The 16,618-nt window shown below is 41.1% G+C and overlaps 1 protein-coding gene across 4 annotated transcripts in view; it reads right to left on the bottom strand.

Annotated features, from left to right (window-relative positions):
• Nucleotides 1-1,748: 1,748 nt before the first annotated feature.
• Nucleotides 1,749-16,618, bottom strand: part of Zeb1 (zinc finger E-box binding homeobox 1) — a 214,798-nt gene continuing 199,928 nt past the window's right edge. For all 4 annotated transcript variants that reach the window (XM_008850537.3, XM_008850534.3, XM_008850535.3 and 1 more), the window contains 3 exons: nucleotides 8,578-10,388; nucleotides 5,943-6,123; nucleotides 1,749-3,473 (listed from right to left, as the gene is read on the bottom strand). In XM_008850537.3, coding sequence (XP_008848759.1) covers nucleotides 2,860-3,473; nucleotides 5,943-6,123; nucleotides 8,578-10,388 — 2,606 coding nt within the window. In that variant the 3' untranslated portion in view covers nucleotides 1,749-2,859. The remainder of the gene's footprint in view (nucleotides 3,474-5,942; nucleotides 6,124-8,577; nucleotides 10,389-16,618) is intronic.

Raw genomic sequence — 16,618 nt, 5'->3', positions numbered from 1 at the left:
TGTGTTCATGGTCATATGGCTTTTATGTGTATTTTTAAGGCTTTATGAAAAAAATCTTGATAATGGTAGCAAGACAGATGCCCACGAGAGGCATGGAGTTGCTGCTGCTTTTACACGGTATGAGGGAACAGGGGGAAGGAGCCACACATATTTTCCTTTTAAAAACTTTGACAATGCCTAATTATCACCACTTCCTAGCCATATGGATGAAGCACTGTTTTCTTTGACATCTAACCCAGTGATTACAGTGTGGACATTTTCTAAGAAGGATAACTTATTTCCTAACCCTATGTAGTAAATTTGTTTGCTGGGTAGTTGGTCTTAGTGACAGAGGAAATCGGGCAACCTGATGATAATGAGTCTGTAAAAAGTGGGGCCCTGGCACAGGAAGTAGGTCCTAACATCAGGATCCCCATCACATCTACTTGAGGTAGTCACACCTACAGGGTTCCAATGTCTTTGCCATGTACCATGAAATTGAGCACCTGAAAGATACCTAGACATAAACTCAACAAATCATAACACTAAGGCAACAGAAAAGGGAGTAATTTATTATCTCTACTATGCCCAGTGTTTAATAAGACCAGAGTAAGAAAACTATCAAACTATTGGAATTATTTAACATATGGATTCTGGGATTAAATGCAAAAGAAATAGCAAAAGCACAGCTGAGCCCTCCAAATGTGCACATTGTTTTCATTCAGCGGATGCCTGTTGTGCCTACTGGTGATGGGGGCTCAGGGTTTAGGAAGGAGGACTGAGCTCTCACTTCTCCAGAAACGTTTCACCACAAAGAAACAAAACAAAACAAAAAAACCCCATGAAATTGTGGATAACATCTAAAATATTTAGTGCTACTCTGCCCAAGGTAAACCAAGTTCAAGGATACAATACCCTTTAAATAGACAGTTTTCCAAAGAAAATGTTGATAATGACTCAAAGAATGACAGCAGGTCAGGCTTGTTGATGCATTTTATTGTGAGCTGGGGAAGTCTGGTAAAAAACTAGAAAATGACCATGGTGTTAACAAGGAACTTAGAAACGAAGAGTCGGATTGGTAGCTTACATACAGGATACAGGAACAAATTGGCACAACATGTTAAATATTGTTCCTAACACTGTTTATAGAAGGTAATTCTAATTTGGCTTGCTAAGGAAATGAGAGTTTGATGGTTAGGCTAACTCTTAACAAAACTGCAGAGCATCATGCTATTAGTTACACAGTGAATTTCAAAATTTAAGAGTTTTATATTAAAAACTGGGTAAAGGTAAAATGACTTGATTGTAGTTGTAAAGCTAATACATTCCCATTTAAATTCTGTTCTACAGTCCAAGGCAAGTATAAATGTTAACATAACACTGTTAAATCAAATCTCAATGCAAGAGAACCAATTGCATCTCTACTTTAAATCTTATCAACTTTCCAAATTTCATACTAAAATATATTATTGTATTAATACAAACTACAGTATTATGCACTACACTGTGCAATAAACATAAATATAAGACGCATAAATATAAAATTTTTCTAAAACTAAAAGTTTAGAAAACTTTTCTAAACTTTTAGAAAAGTTTAGCAAACATGTCAGTAGGAAGGGCATCAATACTGCCAGGTTTGAAGACGCACAGTACAAAAATGTTGCACAGATCTATAAACTAAAAGAAATAAAATAATACTGATAGGTAAAAATCAGCTAATGTTGTTAATAAACTGGGTCCGTAATAACTAACATTTGGAAATGGTTGTAAGCCAAATAACAATGGCTTATCCATGTCAGATATACAAGTACATGGATTAAGTAGATTGGAAATTTCCCTTTTGTTTCTGTAGAGATTTCTGAGTCAATCAATGCAAAACGAATACTGAGGAATTAAAGTATGAAGTGTCCCAGTGCTTCAGTTTCTCTGACAGAGTCAGTGGTTTTTAAGTTTTATTGGGGAATTTTGATACAACAAACAAATCAACAAATGCTAGTTATTGTAGGCCACACACTGAAGGAAGGCAGTTACAGCCTTGAAAATACTGAGAAATGGCACTTACAGCACACAGGTCTTGCTTAAGGCCAAAGGAGATACAACGCTTCATATCAGATCCTTCATATTTCCTACCACATCCTCAAACACAATCATGAACACTGATTCTGCCGACTCTGCCGTCCTCGCCATATCAACACTGTTAGTCCCTGCAGTCAGAACTCAACGACAACCATTTGAACTCCATTTAAAATCACAGGAGTAAGAAACTTCAGTTCTATCGGCTGCTTCCTTAAGGCTAGCAATACACACTAAATGATAGTATGCCCCACTCCGACATCCAGTAGGAATCCTACCTCTAACTGACTTGGTAAAGGGTAGTCAGCGTAGTTTGAACTGCTTTCTACTTCTCTGTGAAGGGGATTCTGTAGTGCAGAAGTTCTCACATTTTAAAAAACATAATAAAATACTGAAGCGGATTTAGCATATGTTTACCAATAAAAAATTATAAAATTTCTCCCATTGTACAGCTTAAGAATGAACCAACGTAAGAGTGATAATACTGATAAAATGAAACCATGCCAGATGCTCGTCCAGCCTCCTTTAAACTGTTCAGACACCTTTGCTTTCTGAGTCATTAAAGTTTTCTACTCTGCTTCATGTTATAAACTTGTTCCTAACTTGGAAAACTGCATGAAAAATTACTAGGTCTGAGGTTCAGGCACACCCGGATTTTTTTTTTTTATATTTTGTATTTTTTTTAGTTCTGACATTACACAGTAGTGAGCAGGAATCACAGTACGAGGCACTGTGCTTCCAGAAAAGCGTGGATAATATAGAGCAAACTTCATTACCAATTAGAATTTACTTTCCTTCTAGAAGCTCCTAGGCTTCATTTGTCTTCTCTTCAGACACCTGCTGGCTGCTCCCGCTCACCTTCTGCTCCAAGCTGCCTGCTTGGCCTGCAGCTCCCGCCTCCTTCACTGAGCCTGCAGTTCTTGCTTCTTCTTCATGCTCTGCCTCCTCCTCGTCGTCCTCGTCATCCTCATCCTCTTCTTCCTCCTCCTCTTCCTCCTCCTCCTCCTCCTCCCCCTCCCCTTGTGGGTTTTCACATTCCTTTTCTTCCTGCAATTCTTCCATCTCTTTATCCTCCTCCTCCTCTTCCTCCTTTTCACTGTCTTCATCCTCTTCCCTTGTCAAACTCTCTCTCTCATCTGAGTCGGCCTGGGAAGGAGATGCCCTGGCACCAACATGCTCATTCGTCAGGACTTCCGGCCCAGCCTCTTCCTGCTCAGTGCTGTCTCGTTCTTCAGCTTCTCTCTTGCAGTAGGAGTAGCGGTGATTCATGTGCTGAGAATAAGATCCAGAGTGTGAGAAGCGCTTTCCACACTTGTCACATTGATAGGGCTTTTCTCCAGAATGTAATCGCATGTGTTCAATCAAATGATGTTTGTGTTTAAATGCCTTTTTACAGATTCCACACTCATGAGGTCTTTTACCTGTGAAGTAAGAACACAGTTATGAAACAAAATGGTGGGATAAGTACAGTCCTCATAAGCATCAGAAGAACTTTAGGTTGTGGGAAAGGAAGGTAAATTTTCATGTTTAAGAAACTGGCAGGTCCCAAACTTTGCACTTAATACAACAGTATGGTCTGTCATTCACCCATGAAAATTCGGGCTATACACTGTGCTTTGCAGATGAGGTCAGTGGGAATTACAGAAAACTGAAATGCCAAAAATACAGGCACAGGACAACATGGCAGATTTATTAAAAGTGACGCTCTGATGAAATGTTTTGACAGAACACAGGGGGAGCAAGGAGGGACAGAGGGGCTTCTCGGCTTGTTTTTACTAATAAATCTCTTAAAATTCTTTGTTGGAGATAAGATCTTATATAGTGCAGTCTGGCTTCAAACTCATATGCACCTGTGTATTATATAGCTGACATAGGCCTTAAACTCATCTTCCCCTCTCCACCTCCAGGGTCTAAGAATTATAGGCATGCACCACTACACCCAGCCTTTTAATAACCCTCTCAAAGACTTGTTTTTTTAAAGACGATTTTTTCATAGTCTTGAAACCTGCATATCATGACATTTTAATGTCTCATATGGATCTTTTACGTATGACCAAATTCACAACAATATACAGTTCATGTACTAAAGTTCTTAAGAAATTATAATATCCAAGATTGTTTTGACTCCAAGACACTAGCTTTTGCCCTGGAGGACAACCCTGGCCCTGCTGAATGTGTGGGGGCTTGAGGGATACTGTGCAGACCTGGAGATGAACAACAGGGCATAATCAGGTCGGCTGCCAACAATTCCAGTGTTTTAGAGCAGTCAGCACTAAAAAATGTAGAAATGACTTTCCATCATCCATTTAGAGATAGGATGCCATTTCAATTTTTGCATTTGTTAATATTTAACTCATTAAAGATTAAGGAAATGTTCTAATTTTTCTTGGTGAAAACAAGCAGAGGTTGGGGTGGGAGGGTCGGAGAGGTACAGCATGCATGTGTGTGGCACTTCTTTCAATGCTGACAGCTGCCTGAGGGTCCCACTGCGTGCATCTGTGAGCCACAGCCTGAAAAGAGAAAACACTTCTCTGTATTTCTTCTTACCAGGGAGAACAAATGAATGTGGTTGAGAAGAATGTGAGTGATCTGCAGACACTGCACTAAAATGGCTGTAAAATAGTAAAGAGAGTCTGGGATTAAAGGGTTTATGATAAAACCAGTCCCTCCTCTAACATACGTGGAGAGAAACAGAGGTATGCTGTGGCCAGTTTTTATCGACTAGAAAGAGTCTGGGGCTAAACTATCAGGAATTCTATGAGCTGTCTGAAAGGTAATTCAAGCTTACAGTCAGCTATGGAGGGAGTGCCCAGGCCACTGGGGTCTGCAGACACTTCCTCCTGGAACGTTCCTGCTCCAGAGAATCAGTTACTCAGATTTAGCAAAACTGGCTGGAGGGAATCAGGAAGGCTGGTGGTTGGCGGGCATTTTCTGAAAGCTATCTATCTACTGGAGCATTTCAGGCCACACAGGCCACATGGTCCCTGTTGCAGTCACTCAAATCTATCATTCTGGAACAGCCAAAACACAGCTATGGGTAACACGTAAGCAGTGTGGCTGTGATTAATGCAACATTATCTAGTGATGTCAGGATTTGATTTTTTTTTTCTTTTTTGGTTTTTTTTGAGACAGAGTCTTCCTGTAGCCCAGCTGTCCTGGAACTCACTATGTAGAGCCAGGCTGGCCTTGAACTCACACAGATCCACCTGCCTCTACCTCCCGAGTGCTGGGATTAAAGGCGTGCGCCACCACGCCTGGCAGGATTTGGTTTTTAAATAATCATCTGTCACAAATATTCTTTGTTTCATCTTTTTAAATCATTAAAAATGTAAAAGTTCATTCTTGGCTCAGAGAAACGGGTGGAGCCTCATTCAATCTGCAAACAATTGTTTTCCAGCCCCTAAGTCAGCACAAGGAATGTGTGTTTTGTGAAGAAATATAGTATCTCAGAGTTGGAAAGGATATTCGAATCATCCAGTTCAGTCTCTAAAATAGCAAAGATGTTTCATTTTAAAACCTCAGGTGACAGGGAGTTGAGACTTGCTTCAGGACGGCCCTATGTGCTCATGAAACCGCTGTTTCTTGAAGCTTAAATCCTTTGCCCCCTTGTCCTGGGTTTTTATTACTACCCGGGGACTGCATTGTTATTACTGCAGCCTAAGTTTGCAGTAAATGGACAGAATAAATGCTGTGTCAGAGTGAGGCATGAAGCCATGAAAGAGAAGCAGGAGGCAACGGTAGAATCAGTGTAAATGCTACATCCCAGAGGGAAGACTCAAGACGTGGGAACCAAAACACTAATTCTGAGAACTTGGCTTTTAGTTTAGCCTTTTTCCTATACGTTGTGTCATGGCACTTTTACAGTGTCACGTTCATGTCCACAGACATACCTGTGTGCTCATACTTATGTCTCAGTAATGAACTGCTCTTCTGAAAGATCTTATCACACAAGTCACATGCGTACATTCCGTTCTCTGTCTTCCTGGTTTTCTTTTTGGGTGGTGTGGAGTCAGAGTCGTTCTGGTCTTCCACGGTGGAGACGCCTTCTGAGCTAGTGTCTTGCCTTTCATCCTAAGGGAAAAAAGAAGATTCCATTTCAAATGAAAAGATATATAAGAGATTGGGTCAGTGAGATGGCTCAGCAGGTAAAGGTGTTTGACACCAATCCTGATGACCTGCGTTTAATCCAGGGCTCCACTTGGTGGGAAGAGGGAAATGGCTCCTGCAAGTTGTCCTCTGAACTCCACAAGCATGTGGTGTCATGTGCAACCCCCCAATAAAGAAATTTGAAAGACAAATAAAAGCTAAACCAGTTGTGGATTAAAGAGCTACTTTCATCAACCAGAGTACAGCAGGCACACTGCCTGCCACTGCAGATGGGCTCAGGGGACTAGACCATGGTGGGACCAGACACAGAGAGACAGAAGTGAGGCTGGGACAGGATACTGAGGACGAAAGCAAAACACTTCAACTGGTACTGAAAAGAGAGGACATCAAAAGAAATGATGATAAAATGTTTAGTAACAAATTTTACTTGGCTTCATGTGAGCTATGATTTTTATGGCAATTTTGTAGGAAGTTTTAATGAGCTTGCTAATTAATCACTAATTTTCAACTACATCATTTAGCTTATTTTTTCACTAAGCAAAAATTAAGATTTCATTGTTAAGAAAGTGTCTTTAAACTGTACTCTTTCTTCTGGAGGCCTCTAGACTAGCTGCACTGGTCCTGGAAAGAGGTGTACTCTAGTCTACACAGTCTTGGACCCAGGAAGAGCAAGCAATGTGAGAGGGTCTGTGGTTTTAAATTGGAGTAGCTTCCAGTCGGGCAGAACCTTTACAATTCCAGGAGAATAAACAAAACAAAACAAGATAGGACACAGAACCTGCAGCAGACTCTGGAGGAGAATTCTGAAAAGGCTCTCTTGTCTCCAGAACAATCCTGTGGGGAGCACTATAGAATTAGGTCAGCTAAGGTCTTTGTGCCTTTTCTAGAGTCTCCCAGAGTTCTTGCTTTAAACCCAGATTCCTAAGAGCTCAAAGTTCTCCACATATCTTGTGGCTGAAAGACAAAAGTCAGCCTTGTCTGCGTCACTGTAAGCTGCCGATGTTGCTGAAGGAGCTCCACGTTCACAGCTGTTTGATGTAGTCAAACAACCATCAAAATGTTAGAAGTGTTTTTTAAAATCAAAGATGTGCAAAGAAGGTTGAGGAGATGTCTCAGTGGGGAAAGTGCTCACTATGCAAGTATAAAGACCTGATTTCAGATCACCAGCACACATGTAAGAGCCAGGCATGGCAGCATGTGCCTGCAACCCCAGCACTGGGATGTGCGCGCATGCATGCGTGTGTGTCTGTGTAGCCAGGCAGATACTGGGGGCTCAATGGCCAGCCAGTTTAGATGGAATAGTAAACTCTAGGTTCAATGAAAGACTGTTTCTAAACAGAAAGGTGGGGAGTGACAGAGGAAGACACCCAATGTCAACCTCACACACACACATGTATATACACCACACACATCACACACACTAGACACCCATACTACACACATACACACACCATACACACTATACTACATACATGTGTCTACACATATAGGTATACAACACACATATGTATGCACATACACTCACACATGTGTATACACTACACACGTGCATACACCACACACATACCGTGTTTTTTACATTAAGAATTCAACTTTCCCTGGTCCTGTGGATGGCTTCCTGAGGAGTCATTACAGTCCCAGGAGAGCCACTGTCATTAAGAAAAGACAGAAGCGGCACAAGCAGGTCTGCGGGACTCTGCAGTGATGACAGCTGCACTTACGTACAGCAAATATTTTATTGAAGATCGAAAATCCATCTCCAGTATTTGATTCCAATAGAGACTGATCAAAAAAATGGGTGAAATGGAGACGCTCTGGACAGTGAGCAACATGGCAGCCACACAGCAGAACCTTGTCCAGGGAACAGTGGAGGAGGAATAGGCGCACAAATACCCACAGCTGTATTTCCTGTGTGGTGACTAGGACTGAATATCGGTACTTCCAGCCCAGGACGCACTAAGTGCGGTGTATACTTCTTCTTTAATCAGAGCCTTACAAAGGTGTCAGTACACAGACAGTGTTAGCTAAGGCTTCATTCATGGTGCTTTGTCATGAATGGGAACACAATTTTGTTTACTAATGATCACAAGTAAAGTAAAAACTATTACTAGTTTGGGAATTTATAAAACCAGAAGTCTAATTAATGACTGTTGTAACAAAAGAGGAAACCCTTTTGTTTCTAACTTCATGGGTCTCTAGCTGAAGCACATAAATCATTTTTCAGAGAATACTACTTTAGACTGCAGTTGATACTTCTACCTTAGATCAGTAAACTGAAGACATCCCACCACAAAAGGTTAAGAAAATATTGAAATTTCCTTTTAAATACGACAGCTTGTAACAATCTGCTATGACTGATGTTTCCTCACTAGAGACAAATCAAGTTAGTCAGCTAGCGGGCTAAGCACAGAGTTTTACCTGGTTTCCGTTTGGCTGGATCATCTTCAAGGGCGGCTCCTGCACTGCAGGACTGACTGTTGTTGAGTATGTGTAAGCCACCTGGGGAATCAGAATAGTCTGCTTGTTGGCAGCAAGCGCTCGTAAGCATGGAACACTGTTCTGGTCAGCAATGGCCACAATTGTGGGTAACTGGGCAGTGACTGCAGGAATAGCAATGTTTATGGGGTTGGCACTTGGTGGGATTACATTTACAACTGGTTCTGAGTCTGTAACACAGCTGTCCTTCTGTGGCTCCTTTTTTGCACAAGACAAGTTCAAGGGTTCTTCCTGGACAGAATAAACACTGTTCTGGTAAACACTAGTGATAGTTGACCTTTCCAGTAATTCTCCCTGTTGCTTTGGTAGTGAGAGATCAAGAGGTTCTACCTGGGGCTCCTCCTGTGTACCCTCTGCCATGCATGAGTAACCCTGTGCATTTCTAGCTGAGGAAAGGTTTAGAGGTGACGGGGATGGCGTATGACTTCTGGAACCATTAATGGCTGATCCTACTGGTAACACTGGAGAGTTAGTTATCTTTAGAGGACTCTGTGGACTTGTGCTGTCCTCCTGGGGCTCATTCCCACCTGCAGCCTGAGGCTGGTCATTGCTTTTGGCAGGGATGTTTCCTTTGCTGGGGTCTGGAGAAGGTGGTTCAGAAGACTGCACTGGAATCTGTCCAGCCTGCATCTTTTCAAACCACTTTTTAACTACATCCAGTGGTAGGTTCACAGAATCAGCAATCTTGGAGAGCTCTTCTGCACTTGGCTGTGCATTCAGAGCATAGTAGGCTTTTAGGAGAGACAGGAGGTTCTTTAAAGGTGGCTGATTGGGAGACAAATCACCATCTGCAGGAGGAGCTGATGAAGCAGAGGCCTCAGGCTTCTCAGCTTCTGGGGCGGGGGGTGGAGGCTGAGCCGGCTGCTCTCGGTCATAGTGCTTTAGTTCTGGAAGTGCATTGAGGTCTCCTGGACAATCGTCACAGAGAAGGCAAGTGCTATCGTTTACGCCCCCATCAAAGCTTTTGTCCTTTTCTGACTTAACAGTAAGATCTTCTGGCGACTTTTCACTTTTGCAGCTGTTTGTAGGGACTGGGTTTTCTTTCTTTAAATTCTGAGGAACAACCTGAAGTTGGCTAGGCTGCTCAAGACTGTAGTTGATGATAATTTTGGTTGTTCCATCTTGGTCAACTAAAGGAAGACTGATGGCTGAAATAACAGAATGGCCACCTTGTTGGATGGGTGAAGCACTGATTGCTTCTTGTTCTTTGGATGCAAGACTGGCTTGATTATTCTCCAAAACTTGCCTTATTACATTTCCATCTACTGCCACTTTAAGTACATTCTGAATATCACTTAGATTAATACTTATGGGAGATACCAAACCAACTGTTGGCAGAACAACAGCTTGCACCACACCCTGAGGAGAACTGGTTGCCTGCAATGGGCCACCACCACTAAAAACCCCATTCTGCAAAGGGGTTGAACAGTTGATTCCTGAAGCAACCACTATGGGTTTGAACTCATAATCCACAGGTTCAGTTTTGATTTGGTTTACAGAAAGCTGTTCTTGAAGGGGTTTATTCTCTATCTTCTGCCGTATCTGTGGGCGAGTGGGACTGCCTGGTGATGCTGAAAGAGATGGTGAGGAGCACTGCGATGTCTTAAGTCCCGTTCTTGGCCGCCCATTCACAGGCATCAAGCTGATGCACTTCTTACTGCTTATGTGTGAGCTATAGGAACCAGAATGGGAAAAACGCTTCTTGCAGTTTGGGCATTCATATGGCTTCTCTCCTAAACACAACACAAAATTTAGATTCATTGAATTATTACACATCTGCATTTCCCCTAGAATAAGAACTATCAGTTTAAAAAAAGAAAGTCTACCATGTATGCCTTTGAAATTATTTTGTTTAGAATCATCATTACAAGCTCAAACCTCCAGAAATGTTAGAAGCATAGAAAGTACAACAATCTTGTTCTGAGAGCCTCTGCTAACCATGCTGGGAAGCACGTGACCTCTGTCATGGTCTGTGATGGCTAATGATCCTCAAGTATCAAAAGGAATCAATCTACCCTTATAACTATTTTTTTCTTCCTGTTTCATCAACCTAAATAATTTTAAACTCTACTCAAGCATCTGTAGGAAAATTAATATTAGAGGAAAGAGAAATAAATATAATTTCTTCTAAGATTTAATGAGTATGTGTGTCCTTGATTGATTAAAAACTCCTATGTCCTTATGGTTCCCTTGGCAAAATCTTCCTAAATGGGAAAGAAACCCTTAACAGAAGCATGGCTCTGTAAACCATGGACTTGTAAACCACACATTCCCCAGGAACACAGGTTCTAGAGAAAGTGCACAAAGCATCTTGCAGCTTAATTGTTCATGCTAGTAGGTATAGAAGTATTGTTTTATATTAAAACAGATTAAATTTGGATAAGATGCAACATTTTTGTGAACTGGCAGCAAAAACAACATGATGTCAGAGACACGCCCTGGCCGCAGGGGCCTCCTTGAAATGCTTCGTGAGACTCACCAGGCAACAAGGCGTTTATTCTCCTTGGCTGTCAGACACACTTGGGGAGAAAGTTCTGAGAAATATGAGATAAATGTAATATTGCCACATGAGCCTAATTTAAAAATTTTGACTCTAATTCATAGCTACAGGTTACAGACTATCAGCTCTAACAAGGTGGGATCTCTGGGTCTTTCTGGCTCTTAACCTCTTGTACCTATCACAATGCAGGCCACAAGACTGCTCCCTGCACCTTTCTTGGATGAGTAGGGGTACTTAGGCAATGTGAGAATGCTAAGCTTTCTAGTCAGCATTACAGCAGAACGCTTTCTCTTTTTTTTTTTTTTTAAGAATTAAAATGAAAGCAGTGAGAAAGTCAGTGAAATTGCTGCTGCTGCTATGGGTTCTGTGCTGCACAGCTAAAGAAATGTGAGTTGCATTTTCTCAGAAATATACTCAATTTAAGAATAAGCGCAGAATTGCAAGGCATTTTAGAAGTCTCTTATGAGAATTCTCAATAGAATTCATTTTGTTTTGTCTTTGATATTGGTTAGTTTCTGCTTATACCCTTTAGCAAAAGTCAGGTGACTGCCTCAGGACAATGTATGGCAGTCTCTTCTGGTCTGGGGACTGGGTTCAGATTCTGACCCTGTCATGCACTACATTCTTAACTTTCCCAAGCCTACATGTTTTGGCATGTGAATGCAGACACATTCTCACTGGGTTGCTATGGAAAAATTGTAAGATTATACAGCAAAACTATCACTATGTGCTCAACAAACTATGGTGCTTCCTTTAAAAAGCAATTCTACCAAGAGACAGGCTGAGGGCTGAGTCAGCTGGTTTTCTCTTGCCCCCATTCCTTGTCCTGCATTCCCTTCTGATGCCACACATAGCAAGCCTCACTATTATACAAGCCAGACCTTCAAAGCCATAAAGCTGCCAAATGTTTGAGCTCTAGCTCCCCTTGTGTAGATCAAGCACATCTAGGACCTTCACAAGCTTCCTCATGGAACAGAACTTTCAGACCCTTACCTGCTTATTTGTCCCACCTCTGGGAAATTTCCAACATCAACATATTGTCAACAGGATGCCTGGCATAGGATTCAATGCTCAGAACGCCATCAGACAGAAGTTTCCAATGGCCAGGAGATAAGGGGTGTGCTTTAATAAAGCAACCCTGTTTTAACAATGGATGCGATCTAATGCATCTCTATTCTAATGAGGAGTCTTTTCTAACACATCTCAATTTAACACTGTTAATTATTTGGTAACAGGTTTAGATGAACCTCATGAATGTTTTCCCATTGAGAGATAGTAAGACAGTCATGCATAAATATTATACTGTTTTAATCTTACAAATAGGGAGATGGAGAAGAGCAGTGGGCAAGGCAATGTCCTGGAGTCAGGATGCCACTGGCAGAGCCCAGTTCTGACATGTACTAGCTGAGTAACCCTGAAGAAGTTAACTCAGCATTGTTAACCTCTATGTTTCTTATCAGAAGAAAGAGAAATCATAGAATCCACCTTGGAGCTATTTGAGGACTGCAGAAGTAAATGGCAGCAAATGCTAGTTATCATTTTATGATTATTCAGAATTACCCTGACACTTTATCATGGTGACAAAGAAGGTATACGGAATCATTCTAAAGCCAAAGTTACTATGTTGGAAAACTCCCAATTTCTTACTTCATAGCTTTATGGTTTATAGCCTAAAGCCCATCACTCAGTTTACCTAGGTTATGGTTTGCAACTACTTTAGCCTGGAGGTTCTGTTAGGAAGTGGTACTATTAAGTGAGACATGTTACAGATAATAAGGGTTTTTAATGGCTGAAGTGGGCAGTTGGTTGTATCTGATGTAAAAATTTCCAAGGTAAAATTACTAAAGCCACAGAACAGATGTGACAGTACGCTGTGAGGAAGGTTTGTAGCCATGGGCAGGCACTTTTTCACCTCACCTCTCAGTGGAGACGTGGGAGCTTCCAGAGCACAGCTTGGCTCCCACTGGGAGCCTGTTAACGCACATGGCTCTGCCACAGGTTCCTAGACAAAGCTTTATGGGGATGGGAACAGCAATGACAGGTAATTTTATGGAGTATAATGCTGGACTCTGATCCTCAACATGTTTTAAATCCCCATCTAAGAAAAAAATTAATTACAAAAGTTTCCTGAAGGATATGCAGTTCACCTGTCACGAGATACCCTGAGCACCAAGTGTTTTCCAAACTGCCTGTAGGGAAATAATCAGATTTTTTTTTGCTTTATGTTCCCTAACCATTATCATCTGGCATTTTGTTTTTGATAGGGTCTCTCTAGTCTCAGCCCATCTGGAAGTTACTATGTAGACTAGGCTGGCCTCGATCTCACAATCTCACAGAGATCCACCTGCCTCTGTCTCCTGACGGCTGGGATTGAAGGTGTGCGTCACCACGTCCAATGTTTTGTAATATAAAGAAAATGGGGTCAGTGAGATGACTCCATGGGTAAAAAAGTGCTTCCTGCCAAGCCTGATTCCCCTAGGACCTACATGATGCCCCGTCCCCCAAATTTAAAAACCGTAAAGAAAATGTCTCCGCAATGTCCGGATACTGCAGTTTCTAGAAGCTTAGTTTCAACTTCTGCACTGTCTCTTGGAGACCAGTAGCACATGGCTTACAGTGACACAGCCTGGGGCTGAGACTAGGAAGCCGGAAGGAAGGGCTTCCTTTGGCACAGACCAGATCTTCAGAGAGCTGAACACTTGGACCATATCCAAGTGGCCACGCTTGAGAGATGGCTTTTTCTAAATCACACTTGGATAAAATTTATCACTAGCCTCTACTGAAGAATCTGATTTAAAAACAGAAACCCTATCCAATATTCCTACATTATTTTAGGACTATTTCTCTAAGGATGAAATAAACTATATTTTGCTCTTCTTCATGATGTTCTAAGAAACTTTTTCATGGATATAGTATCAGGAAGGACAGTATTCCCTAGTTTTGTTTAAGTATTTCTGAACTGACATTACTCGCTGGGTTAAAGGCACACATGCCTCACACTGCGAACCTGAAGAGTAAGACACACAGATACAAGGCAATGAGGACAGAGTCCTGAGGATTTCCTGCTCCAAGAACTGGCCTGAGTTGGTACTAGCTCCGAAGCATCCACACACTGTAGGCTCATCAAGCTCGTGACCATCTCAGCTCATCACTTGACTAGGATGGAGTTTTGTTCATCAATGCAAGAGTTCTCAACTGACTTTCAATGTCTTGTTTATAGACAAGTGTTCTTGGTTATAACCAGATGACTTAGGTTATAATCTATGCATTCCAACTTTGTATCATTAAGAAAGCTGATAAATTCTACTCTATAACATGAATCTTCATTTTTTCTTTTTAATTCTAATTTTAACATCTTTAACTTTCTTGTTTAGCTACATCCTTACTAATATTTTCATATAATCTCTAGGAAGGTCAGTAATTTAAATATATTTCTACTGATGAACACTGTTCAACAGCATAGGAGCTAATAAACAGGATAGTTTGTCAGGTTGCAAGAAATAACCTCCATTTTCAAAATATCTTGGAATAAATCTGACCAAACACACCAAAGATCTCTACAATGAAAATTTTAAATAGTTAAGAGATTGAGATGGAAGGACCTCCCATGCCCATGGAAGAATTAATATTGTGAAAATGACCATCCTACCAAAAGCAATATATAGATTCAATGCAATCCCAATTGGAAGTCCCATGAGATACTTCACAGAATTTCTCATTGAATTAGAGAAAAAAAAAAAACCCATCCTTACATTCGTATGGAAGCACAAAAGACCCCGGATAGCCAAAGCAACCCTGAGCACAAAGAGCAATGCTAGGGGGATTACCATGCCAGATCTCAAAGTATACTACAGAGCTATAGTCATAAAAACAGCATGGTACTGGCACAAAAATAGACACATAGATCAATGGAACATCACTGAAGATCCAAACCGAAGTACATGCAATTTCAGCCACCTGATATTTGACAAAGGTGCCAAGAACACACAATGGAGGAAAGACAGCATCTTCAACAAATGGTGCTGGCAAAACTGGATCTCCACCTGCAGAAGAATGAAACTAGATCTTTATCTTTCACTTGCACAGAAGTCAACTCCAAATGGATTAAATATCTCAATGTGAAACTGGAAACCTTGAAACTATTAGAAGAAAATATTGGCAATAACTTACAAGATGTAAGTGTAGGAAAGGATTTTCTAAATCTGACAGAAGTTGCTCAGGAATTAAGGTCAGCAATCAACAAGTGGGACCTCAATAAACTAAAGTGAAGAGAAAACCCACAGAATGGGAAAAAATCTTCACCAGTGACACATATGTCAGGGGTTTAACATCCAGAATATATAAAGAATTCAAGAAACAAAGAATCAAGAAACTAAATGGCTCAATTAAAAGATGGGCTAAAGATCTAAATAGAGAGTTCTCAAAGGAAGAAATAGAGATGGCTAAGAAACATCTCAAAAAGTGTTCAACATCTTTATAATTATGGAAATGAAAATTAAAACCACCCTAAGGTATCACCTTACTTCAATCAGACTGGCAAGGATCAAGAGAACAAATGATACCATATACTGGCAAGGATGTGGAGAAAGGGGAACGCTCATTCACTGCTGGTGGGATTGCAAACTCGTGCAACCCCTGTGGAAAACAGTGTGGAAAACTCTTAAAAACTAAAAATGAACCTACCATATGACCCAGTTATACCACTCCTTGGCATATACCCGAAGGACTCATCCTATTGTAGAGACACTTGTACAACCATGTTTGTTGCTGCTCTTTTCACAATAGCTAAGAGATGGACGCAACCTAAGTGCCCCTCAATTGAAAAGCAGTTAAAAAAATGTGGTATTTTTATACAATGGAGTTCTATTCAGCAGTAAAGAAAGATGAAATAATGAAATTTGCAGGTAAATGGATCTAGAAACTTATACTAAGTGAAGTAACACAGACTCAGAAAAACAAACGATGTATGTTCTCCTCATATGTGGCTCCTAGCACCAAATCCCTTTAAATTCCAGGTCCTTCTAATAAGATGATGCTATGCAGCAGTCCCTTCTGCATGAAATAAATACCACCATCATGACTTCAGCTAAGCCTGATCACTAAATATTGTCACAATCAGGCTTGTTGACGGTTGTGCTCATTCATTAAAGGAGGGCCAACCTGGGTCACTAGATCCTTATTGCATTATCCAACCACTCTCTTCAGCCAACTGTATGTAATTTGACCCTAGTCACACATGGCCTCCTGTATTTCGGGAGGGCTAATGTATACAATCTGGGGAAGGCTAGCAAGAGAAGGCATGACCCATACTGGGTAAAGGCTTTCCAGTGTGCATACCATCAGGTCATACATACACCTCAGCAACTCCTCAGTTATCTAGGTAAGTAAGCTCAATAAATTCATTGGTTCCCCAGTAAAACTTTAATCAAACATTGGCTCGACACTAGAACCTTAAAAGGGACT

The sequence above is a fragment of the Nannospalax galili genome, unplaced genomic scaffold, assembly GCF_000622305.1.
Source record: "Nannospalax galili isolate Female #2095 unplaced genomic scaffold, S.galili_v1.0 scaffold43, whole genome shotgun sequence".
NCBI lineage: Eukaryota > Metazoa > Chordata > Mammalia > Rodentia > Spalacidae > Nannospalax > Nannospalax galili.
The sequence above is the reverse complement of the archived record's forward strand: the minus strand, read 5'-3'. Positions and strand labels throughout refer to the sequence as shown.